The sequence below is a fragment of the Aquarana catesbeiana genome, linkage group LG04 (assembly GCF_042186555.1).
Source record: "Aquarana catesbeiana isolate 2022-GZ linkage group LG04, ASM4218655v1, whole genome shotgun sequence".
Classification (NCBI taxonomy): Eukaryota; Metazoa; Chordata; class Amphibia; order Anura; family Ranidae; genus Aquarana; species Aquarana catesbeiana.
In genome coordinates, this window is record NC_133327.1 from 418875931 (window position 1) to 418901000 (window position 25070).

General features: G+C 40.1%; 1 protein-coding gene across 2 annotated transcripts in view; it reads left to right on the plus strand.

Annotated features, from left to right (window-relative positions):
* Positions 1–24975, plus strand: part of PDE7B (phosphodiesterase 7B) — a 478356-nt gene extending 453381 nt beyond the window's left edge. For both annotated transcript variants that reach the window (XM_073627328.1, XM_073627327.1), the window contains 7 exons: positions 362–462; positions 3686–3817; positions 9961–10052; positions 11463–11607; positions 13142–13238; positions 17784–17864; positions 21974–24975. In XM_073627328.1, the coding sequence (XP_073483429.1) occupies positions 362–462; positions 3686–3817; positions 9961–10052; positions 11463–11607; positions 13142–13238; positions 17784–17864; positions 21974–22194 (869 nt within the window). In that variant the 3' untranslated portion in view covers positions 22195–24975. The remainder of the gene's footprint in view (positions 1–361; positions 463–3685; positions 3818–9960; positions 10053–11462; positions 11608–13141; positions 13239–17783; positions 17865–21973) is intronic.
* The last annotated feature ends 95 nt before the right edge of the window (positions 24976–25070 follow it).

Genomic DNA, 25070 nt, shown 5'->3' on the forward strand with positions numbered 1-25070 from the left:
ATTTAGGCATTATGGTTGCGAGTTGGGTTTTCCTGTGCTGGCCAACAGTGTTTTTGTTTCCAATGTACTTTTCTCCTGTGGGTGGCTGTATAACCCAAAAGTCTAAGATTTCTAAGAATTCCTGTGTTCCTCAATAGACTCCAAGAAAAGGAATTCATGGTGAGTACAAAAACCCTATGTTTCCAATTAAAAATGGTTGTTAGAATTGAGCCCAGCACTTTTACTATGAACCACAGATGGAAAGAGGAAAGTTTTAAAAGCATTTCTTGTTTAAGATGTTTCCATTTCTTGAAATCATTGTAATTCAATACTTTGCATGCTTATAAATAGTTCACCAAGTTGTGACTGTTATCATTTTTAGTCATGGTTCAAGAAGACTACCACAACCAAAACCCATATCACAATGCTGTCCACGCTGCAGATGTCACACAAGCTATGCACTGCTATTTGAAAGAGCCAAAGGTATGGTCAACTTTTCTTCCTAGGTGATATCAATTTTCATTGCATAAAAGTTTATTTTCAACCTACTATAAGTATTTAATTGGATATTTGTTTACCTAATTCCCAGGACATTTCCTTTGTTTTGTCTTTGTGATTTTTTCTTTAGCCCGTTAGTGTGGTTTCCACCTTATGAATACATGTAAACCATTTTTCATTTAAGAATATATTGCTAGAAATCCAGCTTGCTCACAATGAAACAGCACCGTGTTGAAGAAAAAAAAAAAGTTTGCTTGCAGTTTCTATTCAGTACAGTGAAAAGTGTCCTCTGAATTGTGCCTTTCACCATGCTGGGAACTGCTTCAAAAGCATTTGTTGGATTTACCTGCAGTTTTAATGCACCATACTGTGAATAGGTCATTGTGAATGGGACATTCTTTCCCAGGAAGAGCACAAAAAGGGAAACATTTGCACTAGGAAATCTCATGGTGTCCAGCGAGCTATGTTTATGAGTGGGCTGTTCATTATAAAACTCTGGCAAAAGCAAATTAAATAGTAACTGTGATATGTTAATCATTATTTTTATTTTTACATGAATTGTCCCTGGCAGCATCTTCCAGTTTATGTCATGATAATGACAATGTCAGTAGGGATGTGCATCAAGAATCTACTTGTTAAGTGCATTAGGAGGCTTCCAGTGACCCTTGCTTATTTTAGGGGGTGCTGGGAGTCATCACAAATACAGCAGTCTAATGGGTCTAAGAAAACTGCTTCTTTAGAATTAAATAGTGGGAGAACTACCTAGCCTACAATGAAGTAAACCATGTCTCTTTAAAGTATGTCAAACTTTTTTTGTGTTTTGGATAGAGTTGAGATGGGTAGAACTAGGGGTTCTACTTGGATTGTAAAGGACCTTGGGCACCTTCGCCCCCCTTATGGAAAGTATTGATGTAGCGCTGCTGTGAACAGTGGGTGTGACCAAACTGCACTAGCAGTTGGAGGAGCCTTAAGGGGCATGAATAAATAAAACTGCCTGTATGCACGGCACACATATGCCACAGAACTTTTACTTTTCTGACCAACGCTGTATCCTGACCTAGGCCGACAAGGCCCAGGCCTAGGGCAGCACGGAAAGAGTCCCCACCAGTCTTATATGGCATACTGGGCTATTAGAGGCAAATTAGTCTAGCGCCCCCATAAAGCAGCAGCACTGCTTCCAGTATGCGGGCGGCCGGCATGCCGCTTCTAATTTTGACTGTCCTATCATCCTGGACCACAAACCTTCCCACCATTGGCATGATTATATCTTCTTGGTCCTCTCCATAAAATTATTAGAAATTTGTGCTTAAAGTAGAACTTTTTTTTTTCATTTTGGGTAGAGTAAGGGAGGGTTATAGACCCTGTCAGTTTATTTTTTACCATCCCTGTTCCATTGCAGAGATTTCCCTTCACTTCCTGCCCCAAAGCCAAACAGGAAGTGAGAGGAAATCTATGTATCCCTACTCGAAAATTTCAGGGCAGGTCTTAAACAGCAAGGGGTGTGGCCTTGACAGGAAGGGGTGGGTCATATTTAAATTAAGGGGTACATGAGTTTAGTCAGGCCTAGGGCAGCACAAAACCTAAATACACTACTGTTTCTGACATGTTAAAACCTCAGCACAATCATTAAAAAACAAAAAAAAACTCTTCCACTACATATCCTTTTTTGAACACTGAAAATAGACAGAGAGCAAACATTTTGTCTGATCCTGAGAACTTTATTAAAGTAAACATGGACTGTTTGGTAACCAGCAACTGTTGAAACAATGAACACTTTGGTCAGGAGTCTGTAATGCACAGATTTCAGGGGCCAGTAGTCTGTAATGCACAGATTTCAGGGGTGTGTAATGCACAGAGTGCAGGGGTCAGGGGTGTGTAATTCACAGATGGTAGGATTCAGGGGTGTGAAATGCACAGGGTGCAGGCATTAGAGGTATGTAAAACACAGAGTGTAGGGGTCAGAAGTCTCTAATGCACAGATTGCAGGGGTCAGGAGTCTAATGCACAGATTCCAGGGGTTTGTAATGCACAGAGTGCGGGGGTCAGGGGTGTGTAATTCACAGATTGTAGGATTCAGGGGTGTGAAATGCATAGAGTGCAGGTATCAGAGGTATGTAAAACACAGAGTGTATAAGTCAGGAGTTTGTAATGCACAGAATGCATGGAGTGAAGGGGTCAGAAGTGTTTAACGCACAGTGCGCAAGCGTCAGAAGTGTATAACACACAGAGTTCATACATCAGGTCTAAATGCCCACTTCCAACAAAAAATTTTTGCCCCCCCAAGCCTAAATCCCCCCTCCCCAACCAAGCCCCTATCCCCCTTCCTAACACAAATTGTGACCCTCCTAGCCCAAATTTTAATTCCCAACACAAATCTATGCCCTACCTCGAAGACCAAAATCTCCATCCCAGCACAAACATTTACTATCCTCCCAGCACGTATCTCCCCTCTAGTACAAATCTACCCTTCCAAGCCTAATAGTCCTCAGCACAAATCCCTCTCCCCCCTTTTCTCCCTGAACATAAAAGACCTTTGATGCAGTTCGGTGAGTGAGGGAAGTTCCAGGCTCCCCCTCATCTTGTTTCAGGTGACTAGTCAGAGTCAAGGAACATCCTAGATAAGCTTCCCCTGGCTGTGTACCAATCTCAGCAGCCCAGCAAGAACACATGCCGGCTGCTGCAGTGGCAGGTGTTCTCAGCGTGGGGATCAGGGGCACCCAGCAAGAGATGCAGGGCTGGTGCCTCAGGTGCCCAGCACTAGCAATATCCATTATCCACCGTTAGAGCCCGTCTTTTTATTTGGGGGGGGGTTCTGGATGGCTCCCCCTTCATTTTCTATCCTGGAGACACAACAGGATGTGGGAGAAAAAAATGACGAAACTGCAGGTGAAATCTCCCCTTAAACAGCTGCAACTGTAACGAGAGTTCCGATTGGAAGATTTCCCCTCCCCCCCTGTTCTGGTGACAATATTTTTGGATTTCCTATCACTGTCTCTCTGACATTGACCATCAGGACAAATAAAAAGGGCAATCTACCCAGCAGGGACAAAGCAGCAATAAAAACTTGGCAGAAACTCTAAACCTTCCACACTCCATCCAAAAAAAATGGTTTTAGCTACACTTTATCACCTGATTATTTGAAATTATACATATATTCTCTTTTTCTCTGCTTTCTGTAAAAAAATAAAGATCTGCTTGCTTCTCACAGCTTGCTAGCTATCTCACTCCTCTGGATATAATGCTTGGTCTGCTGGCAGCAGCAGCACATGATGTGGATCATCCAGGCGTAAATCAGCCATTTTTGATAAAAACAAAACATCATCTTGCCAGTCTGTACCAGGTGAGAAAAACTATTTTTTTTTTCTGTGTTTAAAATGCCTACCTAAAAACCCCCACTTCACTTTATAAATGTCTAGCACTAGGTTGTTTTTCATATGCTGTGTTATGTTGAAGTTAAAATTTAGCCATTTAGAAAATGCCAAATAATTCAGCTTGAATAATGTTTGTTTGAGATAATGTTGTCGTTATTGTAATGCTTTACTTTTTACTGGCTTTAAATTTTATTTTACAAAAAAAAACGGATCCTGACTAGGAATTTCACTGTAGGGGGCAGGAATTCTGGAAAACATGCTGCCCCCAATCAGTGACACCCACAACTTGTTATATCTGGGATGTGTAGTCAGGGGGGGGTGCCATGAACATAATAAATAAATAAATAAATACCAAAAAAACAAACAAACAAAAAACAACAATTGAGCTTTGAGGGTCGTAACTAGGCGACCTGAAGTCCTACCCCACCACTGGTCAAAATTTGGGGCTCCTGGGGCCTATGGTTCTGGAGATACAGGGCTCCTTGTGCAGCCTTTCAGAAGTTACACACAGAACAGTCAGTTTAAATAAAAGCTGGCACACTGTTTGCAGAAGACTGAGAGGATGAGCTCACAGTGCCTCTCACTTCTTGTCAGAAGCACAGACCTCAATGGACAGCTTGGAGCCTTAGACCAATGGTAAAGCACCATTGGAACAAGCTATCCAATAAAAATCCTGCAGTGGAGGCACGCCTCTCACTGCAGTGTCATAGAAGGGTGCACGTGTCTAAAAGACAAATGCTCCCTTCCAGCCCAACCCTCCTAACTACAAGGAAATAACATGTGTTTATGGGTATAAGATTTACCCATAATCCCATGTTTTTCTCACACAGTTAAGAGGAGAATGAGAATCTGCTGCCTGCTGAAAAGGTACTGTTATAATCATATATTATTATGCTATAACATAATAATATATTATTTATCTATTTTCTGTGAAATTACTGGTTGAAGTTATAACTTCAAACTTCAGTAATTTGTCCGTTAAGCCACCTGCTTGAGTACAGTTTTTGAAAACCTTACCTTACCTTAAAAACAATATATAATAATTATTTGTATATTACTTACTTATGGTAATTAACCCCTTGCCACCCAGGCCATTTCTGACACCTTTCCCTTACATGTAAAAATATTTTTTTTGCTAGAAAATTACTCAGAACCCCCAAACAGTATATATATTTTAGCAGATACCCTAGGGAATAAAATGGTGGTCATTGCAACTTTTTATGTTGCATGGTATTTGCGCTGCAATTTTTCAAAGCATTTTTTTTTGGAAATTAATATAAAAAAAATTAAAAAACACTAAAGTTAGCCCGATTTTTTTGTACACTGTGCAAGATGATATTACGCCAAGTAAATATATATCTAACATGTCACGCTTTAAAATTGCGCACACTCGTGGAATGGCGCCAAACTTCGATACTTAAAAATCTCCATAGGTGACACTTTAAATTTTTTTACAGGTTACATGTTTAGAGTTACAGAGGAGGTCTAGTGCTAGAATTTTTGCTCTCGCTCTAATGATCGAGGCGTATGTAACCTGTGTGTACCTGGCTCTGATACTAGCCAGTGCCTCACCAGCCACTGACCTCACCGCACATCCATGTACTATGTAATGTTGCTGTGGAAAAGAGAAGGTGGTGTGTCAGCGGCTGTGCTGTTCTGATTTTTGGGGGCTTCTAGACACAATGGACATGTACTTTGATGATATTCATTGGCTGTCAATAGGGGCAATTGCTAGTACCTGTTCAAATGCTTAGATATAGCTTGTTATATTTAAAGTGGTTGAGAACCCGTACATATACCCAGTAAAGTGACTGGCCTTAGGTGATACACAGAGATTAAACAAATCCTCCTACATACGTTGTACCTGTTTATCTGCAGCACTTACTTCTCTACATCTGTTCAAAGTGTTGCATTTTAAAGCTTGTCTGAGAGCTCAGAAAAAGGGGGCGGGTAGTTAAAGTTACATTTTGCAGAGCTCAGTGAGGAGAGCTCTGAGTACTGATTGGAGGGAATTGATGCACCCCCCTTCACACAGCACACAGGAACAGAGCTGAGGCTGTAAATCAGCTGGAGTTCCCTTTCCTGTCACCTCTTTTACTCTTGGTGTCAGGAAAACTTGTCAGAAGTGACATTCAGATAGCAGAGGAATGAAGCAGCAGACAAAAGAGACAGTACTCTTAATTGAGAGAAGTACACACAATTGGAAACTCTGAGCAACTCTGAGTGTCTCTGAGTAGTCGCCGAGCTTCTCTGAGTGTTTCCGTGTGTCTCCGGCACCCCCCCACCTCTGGCCACATGCGGTACTGCATAGATAAGCCGTAGCTGTGGAACGGATTATCTGAATTTCCATTATTTCCTATGGGGAAACTCGCTTTGATATATGAGTGCTTTGAATTACAAGCATTCTTCTGGAACAAATTATGCTCAAGGTATTACTGAATACAAGATAGTTCTGTAACAGAATACAACAAGTTTAGTTGGAGCAGAGCAGATGTGTATCACATTCGTTCAGCAAACTTGTTTACGTAGATCCCAAAGTGTATTGAACCCAATTAACTTGCATTTGCAGAGGAATTTCAGCAACGGAAGCCCCCAGATTGCTCTCAATCCAGATATATATTAAAGTATATCTAAACCTAAAAACAAAAATGCAATATATTGCAGCTTACCAGACCTTAGATGCTGTGGCTGCATTTGTTTCTTTTTCAGATTTTTTTTATAGATTTTTAGTAAGTGGAGAAAATGCCTGTTCATCTTGCCAGAAATGCATTGTCCTTGTCACTTTCTCTGAGCTAAAAAGACAGTGTAACCAACTAGGATCACACAGAGAGATCACACGAAGATTAAGCATACAGGACTCAAAGTGCAGTATGTTTATTGAGATCGTTTCGGCACACACTAGGGTGAGGGCTTTGAGATTTGGGAAACAGGGCCAGGGCTGCCAAGATTCCCTCCCTCCACCGACAGCATAAACAATTTTACTTCTCTTCTGTAATGTAATGTAATGGAGATGAACCAAGGCAAGCATGTTTGAGGTCCAGCATGTGTGACAACCATGGCTTCCTCCATAGGTGCCTTGCAGAACTGAGTGTAGACAGGAAGGGACAGGGTGTCTATTATACTAAAAAGAAAATGAATGCAGCTACCACATTTAAGCACTGCTGAGCTAGAATATATGATAGTTTTGTCTTGGTTTAGATACATTTTAAGTCCATTTCAGGGATAGCTGAGATTAGCTGCTTGAAGTGAGCAAAAAATAATTCTGATTGGCCGCACGTGAAGTAAAATTTATGATTAAGCTATGATTAAACGCTAAGGAAGCGTGAAACATATTAGCTGGTAATGCTGTTCCCCTCTATTTGTTTTTGGATATGTTTTTATGGACTTGCTGAAATAAAGGTGATTTTACTGCGGCCAACCAGAATTATTTTTTGCTCCTTGATATCCGTGATGTGCGGGGCCAGCATCTAGTCTGTGTGTTATGCCCCGTACACACGATCAGAAATTCCGCCAGCAAAAGTCGGATGTGAGCTTTTGGTCAGAAAATCCAACTGTGTGCATCAGACTTTTGCTAGCTGAATTCCAGCCAGCAAAAGATTGAGAGCATGTTCTCTATTTTTCAGTCGGAAGAAGTTCCTATCCGAAAATGCGTCTGTATGCATTTCGGACGTGCAAAAAATCACGCATGCTCGGAAACAATTTGATGCATGCTCGGAAGCATTGAACTTCATTTTCTCGGCTCGTCGTAGTGTTGTACGTCACAGCGTTCTTGACGGTCGAAAGTTCTGAGAACTTTTGTGTGACCGTGTTTATGCAAGGCAAGCTTGAGCGGAATTCCGTCGGAAAAAACATCTAAGTTTTTTCTGACAGAATTTCTGATCGTGTGTACGCGGCATTAGTGGAGGTGGACGTGGGAAACTGACCTAGAGAGGTGTTCACACACATTACAGCTGCTTGCAGTGGTTTTCAATAGAATAACTGGTCAGGGAGTCACTTTGTTTAGCACAATACCCCCCCTATATTAATAACGTTGTCCCTTATATTATGAGTTCTAATGGTTACATGGCTATCCTCAAATATTAAATGTATACAGTATCTCACAAAAGTGAGAACACCCCTAACATTTTTGTAAATATTTTATTTTATCTTTTCATGTGACAACACTGAAGAAATGACACTTTGCTACAATGTAAAGTAGTGAGTGTACAGGTTGTATAACAGTGTAAATTTGCTGTCCCCTCAAAATAATTCAACACACAGCCATTAATGTCTAAACCACTGGCAACAAAAGTGAGTACACCCTTAAATGAAAATGTCCAATATGAGCCCAAAGTGTCAATAATTTGTGTGGCCACCATTATTTTCCAGCACTGCCTTAACCCTCTTGGGCATGGAGTTCACCAGAGCTTCACAGGTTGCCACTGGATTCCTCTTCCACTCCTCCATGATGACATTGCGGAGCTGGTGCATGTTAGGGATCTTGCGCTCCTCCACCTTTCGTTTGAGGATGCCTCACAGATGCTCAATAGGGTTTAGGTCTGGAAACATGCTTCGCCAGTCCATCACCTTTACCCTCAGCTTCTTTAGCAAGGTAGTGGTCGTCTTGGAGGTGTGTTTGCGGTCGTTATCATGTTGGAATACTGCCCTGCGGCCCAGTCTCCGAAGGGAGGGGATCATGCTCTGCTTCAATATGTCACAGTACATGTTGGCATTCATGATTCCCTCAATAAACTGTAGCTCCCCAGTGCCGGCAACACTCATGCAGCCCCAGAACATGACATTCCCACCACCATGCTTGACTGTAGGCAAGACACACTTGTCTTTGTACTCCTCACCTGGTTTCCGCCACACACACTTAACACCATCTGAACCAAATAAGTTTATCTTGGCCTCATCAGACCAGAGGACATGGTTCCAGTAATTCATGTCCTTAGTCTGCTTGTCTCTAGCAAATTGCCGGCTTTTTTGTGCATCATCTTTAGAAGAGGCTTTCTTCTGGGACCAATTTGATGCAGCGTGCGTTGTATGGTCTGAGCACTGATAGGTTGACCCCACAGCCCTTCAACCTCTGCAGCAATGCTGGCAGCACTCATACGTCTATTTCCCAAAGATAACCTCTGGATATGATGCTGAGCATGTGCACTCAACTTCTTTGGTCGACCATGGCGAGGCCTGTTCTGAGTGGAACCTGTCCTGTTAAACCGCTGTATGGTGTGGGCCACTGTGCTGCAGCTCAGTTTCAGGGTCTTGGCAATCTTCTTATAGCCTAGGCCATCTTTATGTAGAGTGACAATTCTTTTTTTCAGATCCTCAGAGAGTTCTTTGCCATGAGGTGTCATATTGAACTTCCAGTGACCAGTATGAGAGAGTGAGAGCGATAACACCAAATTTAACACACCTGCTCCCCAGTCACACCTGAGACCTTGTAACACTAACGAGTCACATGACACCGGGTAGGGAAAATGGCTAATTGGACCCAATTTGGACATTTTCTCTTAGGGGTGTACTCACTTTTGTTGCCAGCGGTTTAGACATTAATGGCTGTGTGTTGAGGGACAGCAAATTTACACTGTTATACAAGCTGTACACTCACTACTTTACATTGTAGCAAAGTGTCATTTCTTCAGTGTTGTCACATTAAAAGATATAATAAATTATTTACAGAGAGATACTGTACGTCTGTGTTTTTTACCCCTTGTAAAAAACAAATAAAAAGAATTTAAAAAAAAGTGGTAAATATATTAATACTAATAATAAAATATTTACAAAAATGTGAGGGGTGTACTCACTTTTGTGAGATACTGTATACATGTGGTTATATATAGGTCTGCTTTAGAATAGCACTTTCTTCCAGCTTGAAGTTAGGCATATGGTTAGACTTTTTTCACTGCTGATGATGGCACAAGAGAGTTGGGCTGTTTATTTCGCAGCTAGTGTAAAAATATATTGTACAAGGATGAAAGCAGATAGGCAGGGCAACATGTATTTGAAACACTAAATGAGAAGTTTCACAAAGTTAAAGCTGTACTATAAAAACAGATTTGTTTAGAATGGTGATGGCTTTAGTGGGTTGCTCTCATTGTGAAATTAATCTCTTGTTTTCCATATTCAGAACACATCTGTTTTAGAGAACCACCACTGGAGGTCCACTGTTGGTATGCTAAGAGAATCAAGATTATTAGCACATCTGTCAAAGGAAATTACGTAAGTAGTAACCCCAGAGCACCACTTTTATTGTGTGTTATCAGTGTTAGAATTTAAAAACAGTTCATAAAACACAGTGAAACACCATAATGACATTGCCTTCTAGTCATTATATGTAGCTTTAGTCCATTACACTATACAACATTGTATTTGTATGTCTGTGTTGATATTTAGGAAAAAAAAGATCAATCAGTATTACACATTCGTTTTCTTTGAAATTATTTGAATATCCACTCCAGTTATCCAGTCATGTGAAAAGTGAAATCCTGTTTACCCCTTTACATGATTTGATATTTAAAGGAGAAGTAGGGTCAAAGCTTTTTTGGCCACACTTCTCCTGTGGATCACAGGAGTGCAGTTCATCTCCTGTGATCTGTTTTCAGCTGACAGCAGGCTGAAGCCCGCTTTCGGCTGATATCACAGAGCCGGTCCAGGCTCTGAAAAGATCCCAACCATATGGTCGGTATCTGCCCAGAAGCCTGGACTGGCAGCTGACTCATAGCCTCTTAAAGAAAACCTTTCTCAAGGTTGACATTGCTGACTTCCCAGTGGCTAGTTACCTGGCTGTCATGCTGACCCTTATACTTTACTTTGACAATGTGGAAGAAGTAAGAAGATAAAGACTTCAGTTTTTTTTCCTTGGCATTACTGGTTCTGGTTCCGGGTCAGGTCAGGTCAGAAAGTATTGAAGGTGAAGTATTGAAACCATAGGATCAATATACTGTAATAGCCATGCGACTAGTATCTTTAAAACACATATATACAAATGCCTGTGATATTGATAACACTTAACTGTGGAAAAATTAGACTAGAACTAGACGAGGATCCGCTTCCCTACGCACCGAAAGGCCACTTAACTAAAACGTAACCGATATTGTAAATCATAAAAAGTATGTAAATGACCATAACAGGTATCTAGTATCTTTAAAAGGAGTTTAGCAAAGACATCTCTCAAAATTCTGTCATGAAAATTGCTTTTTTTACCTTTCTGATCTATATATTTGTAACCACATTTGTTCACACTTATCAGTAAGCATCTCTGCATGTGAAACGCGTTAGCTATTGCTATCTCCTAACTGCAATTGATGACTTTTGTTGGATTTTAATGATGGAATAAAGATGACCGTTTTTCAGGGTGCAGCAGTCCGGGATTTCCCCTTTTTTACATAGACTTGCGCACAGTCTGCACCTGACTCTCATCAAGGGTGGAAGGTCTTTTCCTTTATGGTCCGCAGGGCTTGAAGAGCAGCATCACCTTGCTCTATGAAAATGGCTTTGTTTCAAATGACAAGCAGGATTTTTTTTAACTTTTCAGAACACAAAAGAGCAGTGATGGAATCCATAGATGAACAATTAAAAGACCACATTATGTTGCAGAGCTACTCTAACTATTTGATGTTCTTATTTCAGGCAGGATATTGAGCAGCAACTGGGCTCCTTAATATTATCAACAGATATAAATCGCCAGGATGAGTTTCTCGATCGTTTTAGAGCTCATCTTGCCAATGAAGATCTCAGCTTGACGGATGCAGACCACAGGCACTTTATGTTGCAGGTAATAATAGCTGAACCAAAAAAAGACATTTAGAAAGTCATTGCTACCTAAAGAGGAGGTCATGCACTAGTTTTATACTTCAAGCCTTGAACTTTCATTCAGCCCTTTGTGTATGATACAAAGGTGAGGAGACCTGCTGTGTTTTTCCAAGGTACCATAAGCCACTTATTAGAAACACACTGTAGATATATACTGTACTCAACTATAAATTGTGTAAAGGATCTTGTTTTGTTGCATGCCGAGCTATTTGGATTTAATGGGCTGTACCTGTAATATACCATTGCCTTCTCACACTGTACAGTTTAAGAATTATTGCAGACCATGAGAGAGTTTTCCTTCTCTTGCTAAATAAAAAAAAGCAATACCCTCTTTCATATCTTCAGGGGGTTTTAATAGTAAATAGGTCTAATTACAAAGTAAAAAGGTTTAGAGTTTTTATGTTAAAAAAAGTAAAAAGTAATCTGTATTTCATTCAAAAACAGATTCACACATACAGTATTGGCCCATGTATGAATATGAGGCTATGAACAAGGCACAGTGTATGACCACCATTGTAGTAAAGAAAAAGTATAGTGCACATTAATTACTACAGTGTAATTGTTTGTGTGGTGTTCATGTTTTCAGATGCAAACTCTTCCATATTATTCTTATTCTATCAGGCAAAAAAGCATTCGATTAACACCTAAACAGGGATATGTGTTTGATTTTCACTCGTACTTCTGTGATTAACAAAGGTTGAGCACAACCACTGTGCATACTGCAGAGTAGGGCTTTTGTATGCAGTGGGCAAATATGGCTGTTTCCAGCCAATAATATAATTATACATTCAAATCAAAGTTTTTTAAAGCATTTTTGCACATTGAACATATTTAGATAATCTCCTTTGCATGTATATGTGAACAAATTAGCCAACATTTTGGGTATCCCCATCTGTCTAAGGTTTGGCTATATGCCCATACAGGCCCATCTGCATGTTCCAGATGTTCATTGCTGACCAGCTGTCCAGTTTGTATGGGGACAACAGAAACTGTTAAATAATAGCTGCACACAAATGTGTATGTTCATTATATTGTATGATCACATTTTATATGCTTTTTGTTCAATATCCAAGCAGTTTATTATTTTGTTGAGAAAATTATTTACTTTTATTTCCACCAAAAGAAATCTAACATAACCTGAACTGTCAAATAAAGGACACTTACTTGGCCATCATTACTCTTCATTGGTAACATTATGTATTTACTACATACCTAAGATAGCAAGTAACATGAGTTGTACTCTTGAATAGAAAGTATAAAGGTAGTACATATTCCCCATAGTTTCATAAAACAGTTATTGCTTGTAAAATAAGAGTTATGCTATACAATTTGTATGATTAGGATGACAAAGTTGTAGTCGTGGGGGGCACACAAATGGCCACAATAGCTGCCAAAATCAAAGACTTCCACATGATGACATAATGTTGAGATGTGATAACTGTACAGGTGAATAGCATGACACTTGCCTTTATGCTTATACCCTGTCTATTTTGCAGATTGCTCTGAAGTGTGCTGATATCTGCAATCCTTGTCGTGTTTGGGAGCTAAGCAAGCAGTGGAGTGAGAGAGTCTGTGAAGAATTCTACAGACAAGGTCAGATACTGCCAGAAAATAAAGACAGTCCAAAAACACTGGACTAAGCCAGTGGCTTTCAACTGTGTATTTACAGAATGGTTAAAATATCCGCCTAGGACAAGGCTAAGGCTCCAAATCAAAAAACAATATTTAAAGTTAATTAGCCTTAACTTGCATTCATTTCTGTAATGGAGTAGAAATTAGGAAATACAGGATGCTCACTGTAGACTTGGAGATTTAGTGTACCCATTGCTCTAAGCCTCAGGTTTTCCATATCCTTGGATGCAGTTGTCTAAGCTTTCCAACCCCTCCTGCCTCCCTGCCCTACCCCTCTCTGTTTCTTGCTCCTGCCTCACATCCTGATATACTGTTCTACGGCATTTATTTTACCTATTTACATCCCATAGCTATGTTGTTCAGAAATCACTTTTAGAATCCATGGTAAACCATATGATCTTGCACATTTTAAACATGTATAAATAGAAAATACAATGTAGCGTATGTATTTTTACATCAGTTAGTATATACTGTACTGTATAAATGTTTATATTTTACAGTATATAAATATATATTTGTATATAAAGTACTCATACTCAAAGTTTTAAGCAGGTGTAAAAAAAAAATATGTTTATCAATTTCCAAAATGCAAAATGAGTGAACACAAAAAAATCTAAAATCAATATTTGGCGTCACAACCTTATGACTTCAAACCAGCATCAGTTCTTACACTTGCACACTTTGTACACTTCCACAAAGTCAGTGATTTTGTTAGATACGAGACATGTGTATGAATATTCAATTACACCAAGTAGCTGCTTATGATAATTAATTTCATATGTAGGAGGAAACCCAGCCTCCATAACAGAAACAGCTGTATAGGGGGCTTAAAACTCAGTGAGGAACAGCCAAACTCTGCTACTAAGGTGAGGTTGTGGAAGGCAGTTTCATGTTACAGGTCATATACCATAGCAAGATTGGGAACAGTAACAGGACACAAGATAGTTATACTGCATCAGCAAAGTCTCTCCCAAGATTTCAAAGCAGACTGGGGTTTTAAGTTGTGCTGTTCAAGCTCTTTTGAAGAAGCACAAATAAACAGGCAAAGTTGAGGACTGTAGATGCAGCTGTCGACCAAGGAAACTTAATGCAGCAGATGAAAGGCACATCATGGCTACTTCCATTTGACATCGGAAGATGTCTAGCAGTGCCATGAGCAAAAAGCTGATGGAAACCAGTGGGACCCAACTACTGTCTAGAGAAATGGTCTTCATGGAAGAATTATGGCCAAAAAGCCATACCTCCAATGTGGAAACAAGGCTAAGCGACTATGGATGAAAACATAGGAACTGGGGTGCAGAAAAATGGCAGCAGGTCCTCTGAACTGATGGGTCAAAATCTAAAATATTTGGCTGTAGCAGCCGAAGGGATGCAGAGCAGAACAATAATGAGTGTCTGCAGGCAACAGTGAAGCTGTTGGAGGTTCCTTGCAAGTTTTGGACTACATTTCTGCAAATGAAGTTGGAGATTTAGTCAGGATCAATGGTGTCCTCAATGCTACAGGCAGATACTTATCTATCATCTCATACCATCAGGGAGATGTCATTAAGAACTATATGCAGTGTAAAGAAGAGCTAGGAGTCCTGGAAATGATGGTTTTGCCCCCACAGAGCACTGATCTGAACATCATTAAGTCTGCCTGGGATTACATGAAGAGACAGAAGGATTTGAGGCAGCCTACATTCACAGAAGATCTGTGGTTAGTTCTCTAAGATGCTTGAAATAACCTACCTGCCGAGTTCCTTCAAAAACTGTTTGCAAGTGTACCTAGCAGAATTGATGCTGTTTTTAAGGCAAAGGGTGGTCACACCAAATATTGATTTGATTTGGCTTTCTTTTCTGTTCATTTACTTTCCATTACGGTGCGTGTGTGTGTGTGTGTGTGTACCTATGAACAAAGCTAAGCACAGCTGAACAAAGCTCTGTATTGTAGCAGGCACACCAATATATATAGGAAAATATTGATAAGAACTAATAGAATTCTGCAAGATCTTGCCCTGGGTTTCCTTTTATAAGTTTCTAAAAGCAAGATTCTTGTTTTGTATGGCTCTTTTATGCCTTGGGTCGTGACTCAGTTTTATGTGGTTATATTGGCCTCATAAACATCTGCTTCTTCTGTAGTTTCTACATAACCTTCCAAATAACAATTTCTAGTAAATTGTTTTCGTTCCAAGTTTTTAAATATTTTAACAATGAAAGTGGTTGTAAACCCTTACATACTGTATACCCAGTGGAGTGACTGGCCACAGAGATAAAACAAATCCTCCTACATACGTCATAACTGTTTATCTGCAGTCTCTACTTCTGTACAAAGTTGGAAGTTAAAAAAGCTTGTCTAAGCTGTCAGAAAAAAGCGGTCCGAGAGCTGAAATTGCACTCTGTAGAGCTCAGTGAGAAGAGCCCTGAGAGCTGATTGGAGGGAAGGGCCACACCCCCTTCACAAAGCACAGAGCTGATGCTGTCAATCAGCTGGAGCTCCATTTTTCTCTTGGTGTCAGGACAACTTGTTAGAAGGGATTTATGCTGATAGCAGAGGAATGAAGCAGCAGACAGAAATTACACTTAGTGCTTTTAATTGAGACAAGTACACACATAGTTACATAGTTACATGGTTAAAGACACCAGTCCATCCAGTTCAACCTGAGTGAGTGTGGGTGTGTGTCTACAATTGTCCCTATCCCTGTACATTGTGTCTCATTAAGATGCTCATCTATTATATTATTTTATTTAAGGTACCCATATAGCGCCTTCAATTTACGCAGCGCTCCACACATACATCGCGCACTCACATTGGTCCCTACCCTCAAGGAGCCCACAATTCAAGGTCCCCAACTCACATTCATGTACTAGGGCCAATTTTGGACAGAAGCCAATTAACCTACCAGCATGTCTTTGAAGTGTGAGAGGAAACCGGAGTACCCGGAGGAAACCTACGCAGGCACAGGGAGAACATGCAAACTCCAGGCAGGTAGTGTTGTGGTTGGGATTCAAACCAGCAACCCTTTTTACTGCTAGGTGAGAGTGCTACCCACTATACCCCTGTGCCGCCCCTCACACTAGAGAAGGAAATGCTTTGTTCACATTTCATGTCTGAGGTTTACAACCACTTTAATTCATTGATATGGAAAGATCACTTCCACCTGAAATGAATTTCATTTTTGGGGGTGGAGAGAGGGGGCTTCTTCTCCTCTTCTTCCAAACCTTTAGAATTCAGATGAAATAAAACAAAATAGGCTCAGTTCACAAAGCTAACACACTAGAATAAGGATCCTTATTTTCTGCTGAATCCAAAGAGATTTTAAAATTACAGTCACACAACTAAATTAAAGTTTGCGGTGGCATGTGCTAAAGTTTTTTTAATTAAGCCTTATGTAAGTGGAGTAAAGGCCTTATTCACACGGCCAATTAGGGCTGTACACTGTCAAAAACCTGTATAAATCTAAGATGGGGGCATATGCTTGTGTGTGGTCAGCTGCAGCCAAGACGCCTGTAAAAATTAATCACAGGCTATGAGGCTAACAAGTGCCGCAACTGTACGTATGTAATTACATATCTAAGCAGTTGCAATCGCAGACAGATGAGCGGCCCTGGAAAAAGACTGTCTGTGTCCAGGGTTGCTCATCTCTCCTTAATCCCATGTAACTGCTCAGATGTGCGGATTCATATGTACAGCAACAGTGCTTGTCAGCCTATCATTGATTTGTACCGACTTCCTGTCAGCTGATTGCATACACCTGTTCCTGCCGGAAATTTATGCCTATTTTTGTGGTGGTGTATGGCCAAAATCGGCTTGATTAATGAGGCTTAAAAAGTATTTTTAATTAAAGTGTTACCAAACCCAGAACAGTAAAATCAGTCTATATATACAGTAAAGCATGCTCGTTATACTCACTGTGGAACCTAAGGGGTTAATCCTCTGCATTGTGTAAAAAGGCTGTTTGATCCTGTCTTCTCTAAACCTTCCCTTCTTCCACAGTCCTAATCCATCTCCTGATATTACCGAGTCTTGGTGGCACTCTGCACATGCTCAGAATAGTGTATATTGCTAGAGAGATTTTTTTTTTTTTTGGGGGGGGGGGGGGGTGCATGTGATCAGCACAGGGCCAATCAGCACCGTCCAGACAGAGGGTCAGGAGTCATGCAGCCTCATTGGACAATCAGAGGAGAATGAAAACTCCTCCTGCAAGCTTTAACCAGTGCTCCGCTAGACACTGATAGAAGTCACTAGACTGCCATATACTGTTGATGAGAAAAGGTATTTAGGAGTTTATATTTACTAAAATAATTGCATTTCCATGTTCTGTGTACTGTGGGACACCAGATATAGTGAATGCAGGGTCCTGGGTTTAATAACATTTTAAAGCAAAAAACAAGGTAGAAGAATCCGTTTTCTGTTAAATAACTATTGCATTTTAATTTTGCTCCTGCAGTATATGCAGTTTTTAGGTAAGCCTTTTGTAAGCTAGTGTCTGAAAATTCAGTTTTCTTTTTGTGTGTGCTTTTTAGGAGATCTTGAGCGGAAATTTGGTCTGGAAATAAGCCCACTTTGCAACCAACAAAAAGACTCCATACCTAATATACAAGTTGGTAAGTATGTGCCTAGGTTCATTTCTACTTGTTGATGATTTTGCTGTTTTTCCTTTTTTATTCAAAGACTCCAGAAAGCTTAAAGGGTTAGTTCATCTTTACCAAAAAAACTGCCTATGTGAGTAAGGCCATTTACAAACCTCCCAAAGCATGACCAAAAAACTCCCAGAGTTGGCATCACCCCAACCTGCCTTGTTTCCAGGACACTCCCCGTTATTATTGAGCAAGCCCTGAAACCCCTGAACATATAATGTCCACTGTCTCCTCTATTGCAGCATTTCTGGGCTCAGAGCTTCCACCAAAAGAGAGATAGAGCACATGTGAGGAGATTTGAATTTGAGAAAGGGGTGAGCGGTAACAGCTGGGAATGTCTTAGCAACATCCCAGCAATAAGGCAAGAAGGGATGATGCCATCTCTGGGAGTTTTATAGTCAGGCTTTAGGAGGTGTGTAAATGGCCTGCACCCATAGCAACGACATTAATTATCATTGGTCAAAGCTGCAGTTTTTATATACAGACACCCTGTAACTGTATAGTCATCTTTAATGAAGATGAACTAACCCTTTAATTAGTTTTTATTTACTTTTTTCTGATAATATGTGAACATTATTCAGGCTTTCAGTCATGTTGTATACACAGACTTCCAGGATAATTAGGTGAAGAAGATGGGATTGACACATGATTAAGGCTGGGTTCACATATGTGGGAATTGGATGTGGGTTTCCCCCCATGCAATACGCATGACATGCGAGTGTGACGGGCTCTCAATGGAGCCAGTTCACAAAGCTCCGGGGCGGCCGTGGAGCAGATTGCAAAAGGGTCCTGAGTGTGTTTGAGTCTGGTTAAGGTGCGAATTCACCTAAAGTGGTGAACAGACACGCACCCGACCCTAGGCACAAACCCACGGCCGCACATTTGTGCACCCGGACTTAATGTTGAATATTTCACTTCTAGTGATAAATGCATGCATACCTGTCTTTAAAATGAAATCCTTATCCAACTAGACATGAAACGTGAAGTCTAGTAGATTCACTTACAAACTAACATAAAAAAATGATATCATCTGTGTTTACGAGACAATGCAAGGTAAAGAGCAGGTATAAATATGGTACTATGAGTAGTGTAATGTTGAGGTTACTTCTGTAAGTTAAAACAAAAAAACAGAAAAATAAAGTGTGTGTAAAAATGATGAATATCATTATATTCAAATCATTAAATTGTTTAGATTAGGGGTCTCCAATCTGCGGATCACAGGCCGGACGTGGCCCAATTTTATGAGGCACTATTCCTTCCGCTGACACCAAAGACAGAGCACTATTCCTCACACAGACACCAGGAATGGGGAACTATTCCTCCAACTGACGCCAGGAATATGGAACTAATTCTCCCACTGACACCAATGATGGGGCACTATTCCTCCAACTGACACCAACAATTGGGTACTATTCCTCCAACTGACACAAGGGATGGGAGACAAATTCTCCCACTGACACCAATGAGGGGCACTATTCCTTCTGCTAACACCAGCAATGGGGTACTATTCCTCCCACTTGACACAAGGGAAGGGAAGTTCCTTCACCCCAAACTCGCTCATCCATGTCTTTGTGGACCTTGCTTTGTGTACTGGCGCGCAGTCATGTTGGAACAGGAAGGGGTCATCCCCAAACTGTTCCCACAAAGTTGGGAGCAGGAAATTGTCCAAAATGTCTTGGTATGCTGACACCTTAAGAGTTCCCTTCACTGGAACTAAGGGGCCAAGCTCAACCCCTGAAAAACATCCCCCTCCACCAAATGATTTGGACCAGTGCACCAAGCAAGGTCCATAAAGACATGGATGAGCGAGTTTGGGGTGAAAGAACTTGACTGGCCTGCACAGAGTCCTGACCTTAACCGGATAGAACATCTTTGGGATGAATTAGAGTGGAGACTGCGAGCCAGGCCTTCTTGTTCAGTGCTTGACCTCATAAATGCCCTTCTGGAAGAATGGTCAAACATTCCCATAGACACACTCCTAAACCTTGTGGTCAGTCTTCCTAGAAGAGTTGAAGCTGTTATAGCTACAAAGGGTGGGCCAACTCAATATTGAACCCTACAGACTAATGCCCCGTACACACGATCGGACATTGATCGGACATTCCGACAACAAAATCCTAGGATTTTTTCCGACGGATGTTGGCTCAAACTTGTCTTGCATACACACGGTCACACAAAGTTGTCGGAAAATCCGATCGTTCTGAACGCGGTGACGTAAAACACGTACGTCGGGACTATAAACGGGGCAGTGGCCAATAGCTTTCATCTCTTTATTTATTCTGAGCATGCGTGGCACTTTGTCCGTCGGATTTGTGTACACACGATCGGAATTTCCGACAACGGATTTTGTTGTCGGAAAATTTTATCTCCTGCTCCCCAACTTTGTGTGTCGGAAAATCCAATGGAAAATGTCCGATGGAGCCCATACACGGTCGGAATTTCCGACAACACGCTCCGATCGGACATTTTCCATCGAAAAATCCGACCCTGTGTACGGGGCATAAGACTGGGATATCATTAAAGTTCATGTGCGTCTAAAGGCAGACGTCCCAATACTTTTGGTAATATAGTGTATCTTAATGTGGATTCAGGGCACAAATGGAATGAATGGCTTATAAATGACATGCTTAGTACATTGGTATGGTGTGTGGGAATAACTTTATTTAGAAGTGGTTGTTTAGAGGCAATAAGGATAGTTTCCCGCAGTCAAAGGTCATTGTAAACGATACAAAATCTTGCAAAAAGAATAGAGTACAATTGTATTGTTTTAACTCATGGTTTCATATATATATTTGGCACTTTTAAAGTCCCTATCCTAGAGGAAACAGAAGTCATTTTGGATATTGACTGGAATGGTACAAATCTCATTGTGTATTTTTTGCAGTTCCACATGAATTTAACAGCAACAAAACTGTTCAAGTATAAATAGGACCTAAAAAGTTACTAAAATGACCTGCAAAGTTATGACAACAGCGTTTTTAATAACTATGTAGAGTTGTTATCCAAATGTAGTACAAGAACACATCCAGAGACCCAATTCCCGTAGAGCGTGTCCTTGTGTCCTGTAATAGCATACAAGGGATAGAAAGGTCACAAACCAATGACATCACTGTATTGAATACAAATTTATTTTGCCAGTTCCTGTCCAGGAACTGCCCTCACTGATGCATTTCACCTTCCCGGGATTAATCCTGTGATTAGGCCTGGGAGGGTAAAACACACCACAGAGGCCAGTTCCTGGGTGGGAATCGGCATTATGTATTTGTCAGCTTGAATAACATTGTATTTTAAGAGGTAACGTGATTGATGTGTGTCCTTTCTGTCACTTCAATGTAGAGATGTTAAATTAGTCAACACATAACTGGTATTTTAACAGCCTGGGATTTACTACAATTGGGCAGGATTGTAAAAGTTGCAGTAGGAAGACCTTTTTTTTTTATAGAAAAGGTAGCAGCTATATTTTTGTTGAATACTTAAAAAAGGACTATGGCAAGGTCAGTAAGCAATATATATTTGTATGACCATGCTGTAAATACTTGCAAATTGATTGTGGTGAAAATGTGTGTGTATGTGCTTAATCTTTAATATGTAAATAGGATCCCCCTTGCAAACCTGACAACCAAAATAATACGTTGTTGGCATATGAGTCATGATGTCTCTTGGCGTTATGTGAATCCCAGCACCCCAGAAAATCTAGGATGTGTTTTTATTCCAACTGATCTGCAGATCATTTACTTTCTATATGCACAGCACCATCTGGTGGCCGAGGCAGAGTAGCAAAGACATGTCAAGTTTCATCTGTTGGTATATGAGCTGCCTGCAGTGATGTGCGGGAGTGGGGGGCAGAGAGTCATCTTGGATTTTTATGTTTCCTTCATCTCATAGAAAATCCCCAAAACAGTGTGCGTTTTTAGTGTGCTGGCATTTCTCTAACATTTCAGTGGATTGTTGTTAAGCAGATAGTAGTAGTAATATATTTTAAACACTGCTTCCTTGAGTTTATTCTTTAACAAGTCCTAAACTGTTATACATAAAATTCTACATCACAGACTCTTCTTACTATTCATTGTCCGCAGGCTTCATAAACTACATTGCAGAGCCATTGTTTTTGGAGTGGTCAAGATTTACTGGACAGACTCCCCTATCTGAAAAAATGCTAAGTCACCTCAGGAAGAACAGGGCCAAATGGAGGGGTCTCATACACAAGCATTGCAGCAAGGACAATGACCACCTGCTACCTGTAACCGACCAAGAAGGCAAAGAAGACCAAAAGATCAGTGAAGGTGGAGCCCTCTAGTGATCATCTCTTACCTGTAGCATTGCTGTTCTTTTTCTTGCTGCTTTCAGTGAAGAGGGATACATATAATGCTTAGATGGGTTGCTGTTGCTCTTTACAACAGGCTTAAGGAAAGTCAGAAGGAAGCAGAGTATAGATATCTAAGCACGTTGGGAATCCATTTCTCACAGTCTGGTATACTGCTATATCAGCCCTTCCAACATTTCTGTCTTATCTCAGTATGAGCAAGACCAGCAACCCTACTTTCCAATGATGAAATCGACAGATGGAGTAGGACGACTCAGATGTGTGGATATCCCTGAAAAACTTTAAAAGCAGATGGTGTCATCTGCAGAGTTATGTAGCAGGGTTGGTACTTTTTACTACTTTTCACAGCTTATTGCAGCTGCTCCCATCCTCTTGTGGACCGTCAATCCATGTTGCAGGAGCAAATACATCACATTAAACAAGAACCACAGAAAAACACCAGCATCAACTGGACTTAGAAAAGAATCAGTCTGAGAAGACAACTTGGTATTGTTGATACCTAAAGGATCACAGACAAGATATTCTTTTATTTTTACATTTTGTACACGCTAGATAAGAGCAAACAATTTAATTGAAGCACTACCCACACTATACTACAAAACTTGTGAACAGTTGTACACCACTTTGGATTTAACAAGTAGAGTGAGCTTAAAAAAAGGTTCACAGAGGCTGTTGGATGGACATATTTGGTGCTTAACCAAACATAGCCACTGTCTCCTTGCTGTGATAGAGGGTTCATAAATGTATTTGGAACAGATTTATTGTTGCATCTGTACATGTTCTGTAAATATTAAGCTACTGACTCCATGCCAAATTACTGACGCATTGTGGTTCTTATACCCAGATATTGGCACTGTGAACAGAAAACTGTTACTTTTAACTATAAAAAATACTATAGCATTTGTAAATATGGTTCATAGACTATTTCTAAAAGAGTGCTCATTTCCAGATAAAGGCCTTAAATTTTAACTTGTCATGTTTCAATTGTATTATCAACATAATTCACAATGCCTTTTGTCAAATCATCACACTTTCTATGACAATAGTCACTATGAAAACGGACAGAGGGTATATAAATTTCTATACTTCACAAGCATTCCTAAAGGAATACGATCCACAGCTCCCAGGATTAAAAGACGTTAAATAACTCCAGCTGATCATCAGTCTACGTCGTGAATAAAAATAACCTTTAGTTTTACCTCTTTTGATTAGCAATGCAATGCAACCTACAAGACAAACAGATATGAGCAAATCTGCAGAATCTGTATATCAGGATATACTGCAGGTGCTTTACTGTAACCTGCTAATAGTATAATTTGTCATTTCATCCGTTCCCCTATAGCTCACACCATCATTCTTGTGAGAGCAACCAAAGCCAGTGTGTTCATACTAAGGTTTTGACATGACATGTTAAGCCGTTCGTTAGTGGGAAAGTGGTGAAAATCAAGCCACAACAGAGAAGAGGAAAAAAAGTCAACCGTTGAAGGGTATTTCTACGATACAGTATGCAGTTGGTTTATTATTTCATAATCAGTTGCATCATAGGTCCCTTAATTGGCAAGCCATACCAGCCGTTTCAATTTTTAATGACAATGCAAACAAAAAAAATGATTTAGTGTCACATACCATATTGTGTTTATTTTATTTTTTGATATGGTTTCTGGTTACTTTTTGCTTTCAGTGGTAGTAATATAATACTTATGTACATTAACTTCTTAGAAGTCACAAATTATGTTTCTGTCATTTGTGTGTGGCTTAATTGTATGCATTGTTTCGAAGGTAATAATTGGAATATTGTAATAGATGTTTTAAGTGCTAAGTTAATGATTTGCTGTCATTCCTCCAAAAGAGGAAGGACGTTATTCTAAACAGACCTTAAAATTACTGCATTTAAAGATATTTTAGTTTTCCGTATGCCTATCCCCAAATGATAGATGTTTTACAAATATTTATTACTATTCTTTTAGCTATGTTATCAGTTGAAAAGCAGCCAGAAGACTGCAAAACTTTGAGCGTTACTGGATTACAGTGTAAAAATGAACCGTGATTTCTCTATCAGTGACCCTTAAACCATGTTGAAATTGATAAACCAGAGCTAATAGAGTGTAAGCAATGGGTACGAAAATAATGATTTTATTTCACAAATGCATTTGATAAAGTTGGACTGTAAAAAGCTTCTAGAAAAAAAAAAAATGTGTAAAGGGCACTTGTTTAGACATTTTTTCCATCCATAGAGGGACACAGGAATTCTTAGTATTGGCTGTCAGGTTTTAGTACCACATACACAAATGGACACTGGAAACCAAAAACATTGGCTAGCACAGAATATCTCCATCTGCAACCATCATGCCTCTGTGTTTTCTTTAGTTCTGCTGTTCTTTGTTGTTTGGAAGATTTTTTTTTCCACTATTAAAGGCCCGTACACACGATACGAAAATCGGATGGAAAAATTTGTACGACGAGCTGTCTGACGATTTTTGGATCTTTGGTACAGTGCTTTCTACGGCCGATTTCGCTTTTTCGCCAGACAAAAGCTGGTTGTGCAGACTATAAAATTTTTGTCGGATGTGAACTCAACGTCCGATTTTCATTTCATCAGTACGGTTTTCATACGAAAAAAAACGTAAGAGCAAGACTACGCATGCTCAGAAACAAAAGAATACATGCAAAACTATTCAACACATTACATCACTTCTGATGTTGTATTCTGTTGTACGAAAATTTTCGTATTTTAAGTAACTGCGTTCGGTTGTCCGTGTGTACGAAGGCTTAACAGTTGCTGGTAGATTCATGTTGAATAAGATAAAACTTGGAAGTCTCTCCAGTCAGTTAACAAGCACTGGTAGATT